Below are 5,162 nucleotides of genomic sequence, written 5' to 3' on the forward strand. Positions count from 1 at the left end.
ACACACACACACACACACACACACACACACACACACACACACACACACACAAACCACTCTGATGCATGGCTCTCAGGAATTCAGCACATGAAAGAGTGTTATTTTTTTATAGGAAAGGAATCTCTGTTAGCACTGAACTGCAGAGCTCTGGATCCCAGATGAGCAGATCTGAGTCAGTCGTACAGGGATGACCCAGCCGATGTAAATACACCAACAACAGACCAACTACCGACATATTATAGCATGTCATTGCAACGTAAACAAGAAGGCGCAGTGGCTCACCAGAGGATGATAGAATCAGTGTATCTCTTTTTGGTGGAGAATTCACTGTTTTCTGTTGTCATTTGAACCATCATGTCAAATGTCTATATAGAAGAACAAAGTTGTTTCCTGTGTTTTCCTATATTTCTTATGATATTCAAGCATGAAGCATTATCAATTTGCATTACTGGTGTAGAGATTGCACAACTGTGATTAAGATCTGTTATCATTTGAGGAAAGGCAATTCATTGTCTAATTTATTTTGCTCCTTGTGGGAATTTCTAAGGGCATTGCATTGTGCAAAAATTTAGCAATTAAGGGGTCATTTTATGATGTTGCTCATGTCAACTGACTGAGTTGATTACTAGCCCGATTTTAGGGATGTTGCATTGGCCAAGAAAGAAGTCGTTGAATTTTATAGCGGATCAAATCAGGGGGCGGATACACAAACTATTTAGCACTTTCGTTAACATTGCGAGATAAAGAAAGGCCTTGGAGGAGATCTGCGTTCTTCGAGTGGCTTTCTAGTATCCACATGCAGTCACTGGTTCAGGAGATTTTGTTGAAAGAGTCAACAACGGCAGAAACTACTTCGATAATGACACTAGTATTAAGATAGGACAGAACAGGTCACTCCTTGAACAGCTTACGCCAAATAGAAACTTGTATTAGTAAGTGAATCCAGTTGCTTGGTTAATGTCAAAATGAACTAATAAAATGTATAAATTATAAAAGTATTGTAGTACATCAGTAGTGAAAAGACCAAGTGGCCTTTGGTGATGTGTGAGTAACTGTGTCTATGTGAAAGTCTTAGTTTGAAGAGTTTTATCCTTTGTCTTGTCAGGTTGGTAAAGTCACCCAGCGGTTTCAGGGCAAATGAACCGCAGCAAGAGAATAGTAAAGATGCAACACACCAGTTGTGTACTGGTGGGACTTCCCTCACTCTCTCTGTAGGAGACAAATTGCCAAAGAAGACAAGAGAACACAAACCTAACAATTTGCTTACACACACAGGTGAGACAGAATGTACCAGCTGTTCTTGCTGGTGATATAAGGCTACAGACCACCTGTGTATGTTGACGGCAATTATTCACAGCTGCATTTTGGATTATTGTAGTTATTAAGGCAAAAGAACTTTCAATTTTATGCTTTTCTGATGTCACCAATTTTCTCTCCTAAGTACAACTTTCTAACTCATAGTTAAAGTGTCTGCAGTTACATTTGGACCCTTGTCTGCGATCTGTTTCTTGGACATGTTTGGGCATCCTCTTAAGTCTTCTAATCAGAAAATCCCTGAAACAAAATGTCAAAGAAATATGGTTCCCACAGAGTCTTACCATCAGCCTATGACCACATCCTCTGCTGGGGAATTATTAGCCCTACTACTAGTTAATCTTTGGTTTCAAATGGAGTCACTGTCTGTTACCCTTCCAGTATTCATGGTTCTCCAAGGACCTTAGAAAAGCACAATGTAAGGAACAATATGGGATCATGGAAGTACTTTTTGGGCAGAACAAGCACAGAAACCACAAAAGACCAAACAAGGTCTGAAAGACTGTGAATCTCCAAGAATTGTTGGATAGTAACGGCAATGACACACACACACACACACACACAATGACAGAAGAGAAAGGGATTGCTTTGGTAGTTCAACAAAAACAGGAAATGGGGACTGTGGTTAAGCTCTGTGCTGCCGACCAAGCAAACGCATCAGTAAACAGAAAGAGGGATTAGCCCGTGTCAGTCTACGTGTGTATGTTCGTGTCACTTTTGCCAAGTTAAATATGTACAGACTGATGTCTTGACAATAACAAAATCCCTACAACTTTTCCGACTTAATCCAAAAGTCAACACATTTCTCCGAATTATCATCATGACCACACCGTCTGTGATCGTGGCATCATGACATAACAGGACCAAAGAAGACAGTAGAGATGTCAAACAAGCAAACCGTGGCTTAAAAACTTTGATCCACTACTAAACTGAACCGTGACAAGCAATATCCATCCTGACAGAGACCTCAGTGCACTAGAGACAGTAAATCCAGTAAAAAGAGAAGTCTCTTATTGTTATCATATCATCATCAGCAAAATAAATTTCCTGGTTTTACAAAAAATGTTTCTTTACATTTTAATTTACCAGTAGACGCGGGGCAACATAACCATTGAGTTGCTGAATGTTTTATCAGAGTTTGCTGGAAAAAAACTGCCAGCTGTGGCTGAAATTGAGGTTCATGAGAGCGGAGAGAGTGAACCAAAAATGTACAGTGGCGGGCCATAAAACCAAAACAATTAGCTGAAAGACGATAAAATGCTCGGTAGAACTGGAAGATACTGTGTGTGGTGGGGTAATAATTATCTGTGGATTTGTCACTATGAGCAACAGCTTTCACATTACACATCACTTGTTCTATTGTTAAAGTAAAAAATACTGATTAACACAGCATTTGTGACATCCCAGATTAATAATTGTATTAGTTCAGATATAGAATAAGCTTTTCCAGTGCATAAATACAGAATAAACTACAATGAGTGAATTTGATTTTGTGCTGATTTTTGTGGAAGAACACAAAGCCTCCTCTACTGTTTTTTTTTTCTTCAACTTAACTTTACATGAGCCTTTGATGGTCAAACAAAAGTCTTGAGATGTTTACTCAGGGGCCATTTTCAGTGATGTAGTAGGTAAATATGTCTTATGTATTGTAATTCTCTATAAAAGCCTCAGCTATACACCTTGAATTAAAAAAAGGTTATGTATAAAGTCTTGATCTACTCACCTTTTGCGGGTTCTTGATTCTGAAGTCCCAGTTTAGCATCCGTTACACCAATACCAGTTTGGTTCAGCCTATTGCTGAGGCTTTTCTTCCTCCGGCTCCCCTTTAACCAGCTGAAGGCCTGCCCCAGGGAGCTGCCCTGCTTCTTCTGCCCACGCTGAACCCTTGCCTCCCGGGCTAAGATCTCAGTGATGTCCCTGGGCACAAGGTCCCCTGTAGACCGCCTCCGGGACATCCTGGAGGTTGGTCCTGGGAGCTAAGGCCTGGTACCTCCACCTGGATCGGTGAGTCTTCTATTAGGAACAGGTCACAGGATCTAAAACTTCCTTGCTCTCCAGGGTTTGATGAACCGCTTTGCCCCACTTTGGCCTTAATTAGTGTCTTTGTTTTTCCTGTCTGTCACCACCTGGGACAACATTGAGATGAACAGGATGAGAGAGAGAGAGAGAGAGAGAGACAGAGAGAGGGAGAGAGGAAGAGAGAGGGCGAGATGGAAAAACAAAACAAATTTGATCAAAAAAGAAACCCAGAGAGGGAGGACAGAGTGAGGTGGGACAGCAAGAGAAACACGAAAAAAAGTGCATATTTCCTCAGAATAGGGACATTTAGTGAACTAAGTCAAACTCAGATAGGGTTTTTAAACAACTGAAATAAAAAATAAAATCAGAGGATAGAACGGGAAAATAAATGTATCTGTTAATGTACCCAGAGCATTTCCACATTGTCCTACTTTCCCTCCACTCGTTCGCCTACTCCCCCTTTTTCTATTCTTTCATTTTTGTGTATGTAGAAGAGAAGCCCCAGGGAGTGTGTGTGTGTGCATGACATGTGGTTTACATCAGCAGAAAAGTGTGTATGGGTGAGTTAGAGAAGAGAAAGAAGTTCAATTCAATAAAACTAGCAGTGGAAAAAATACTTGCCAGAATGCACACTTAACTACAGTTTATGAAACACATTTAAAGAACATAGATGAACACATGCCCTTCATCTGCTTCTTCTGTGTCAGTTTAACAAACAATACAAAATATTGACTGTAAGACAGGACATTACTGTATATAACTTACTCAGAGAGCGCTCAGTCCTCTCCTTCGCTCCTCTTTTTTCTCTCAGCCTGAGAACAGCTTCGCGGAGCATGTGTGTGTGTGTGTGTGTGTGTGTGTGTGATTTTAGCAGAGTGAATGAAGCTCCATGCTCTCTGAGTCCCTCCCTCTGTATGAGAACCAGCCTCTCCTCCCACCTCACACAGTTGGGAGTTAGCTCCACCATTTTAGCACAAGCTGCTTCTCCTCACGTTCCAAACAACTGGTAGTTAGCATCTTCGCTTTAGTATTGAGTCCTTCACTTAAGCTGCATAAGTCATTAGGAGTTTATTATCCTGCTGTAGGCTTTTTCTTTTTGTCCTTTCTCCAAGCCTCTTTCACGTGCAGTCCCCCCAGTCTCCCTCAGGATGGAAACCCCTGGGACACAAAGCATCACAGCAGCTCAGAAAGAAATATACACATCTTGGACCAGTGTGTCCATACATATATATTTCTCTGATCTAAAAGAAGATCAGAGTAGAGACAGAAGAGACAAGAGAAGACAAGTGTAATGTTTTTTATCAAAAATGATATTTAAAAGGATATGTAAGATGATAAAGTTTCCTGGGAAACTGCTGAGGAGTCCGGTGTTAGAAGGTGGCCCGGCAGAGGTGAAGAGGTTCAGCAGTGTTTCTGCAGGTAAGAGGGATTGGCTCTTTCCTGTCACTGTGCAGAAAGGTGACAACCTGAGGCCCACACATACACACACACACACATACACAAACACATATACAAAATTAGCCAAACAGGTGAGGCGAGTCACAAGGTGCCAGTTAACTTTAAGTCTTAACCAGCTGTACTTAACCTCAACATACAAGCTCTACCACTGAACTTGGAAGTGAGTTTCAAATTGCACTGTGGTGGGGATGAGACAAGCTGACATCACTGTATGTGTGTGGGTGGGGGTAGACACTTGTCAGAACATAAGTGGGTGGAGTGGATGTGTTTGTGTCGTTGGACTGGCTTATCTGGTTTGAATGCAGAGGAGACCCACTGGGGTTGGGAAGGGGAAGCAGGAGTTTGAGGAGGAGGTGTCAGCCACGGAGAAC

At 41.6% G+C, this 5,162-nt stretch overlaps 1 protein-coding gene across 1 annotated transcript in view; it reads right to left on the bottom strand.

Annotated features, from left to right (window-relative positions):
- kiaa1522 (KIAA1522 ortholog) overlaps positions 1-4,580 on the bottom strand; it is a 39,118-nt gene extending 34,538 nt beyond the window's left edge. Inside the window, exons 1-3 of the mRNA XM_034891954.1 lie at positions 4,099-4,580; positions 3,339-3,440; positions 3,038-3,304 (exon numbers count right to left, since the gene is read on the bottom strand). Coding sequence (XP_034747845.1) covers positions 3,038-3,269 — 232 coding nt within the window. The 5' untranslated portion in view covers positions 3,270-3,304; positions 3,339-3,440; positions 4,099-4,580. The remainder of the gene's footprint in view (positions 1-3,037; positions 3,305-3,338; positions 3,441-4,098) is intronic.
- Between the last annotated feature and the right edge of the window lie 582 nt (positions 4,581-5,162).

This window comes from Etheostoma cragini, chromosome 14, assembly GCF_013103735.1.
Source record: "Etheostoma cragini isolate CJK2018 chromosome 14, CSU_Ecrag_1.0, whole genome shotgun sequence".
NCBI lineage: Eukaryota > Metazoa > Chordata > Actinopteri > Perciformes > Percidae > Etheostoma > Etheostoma cragini.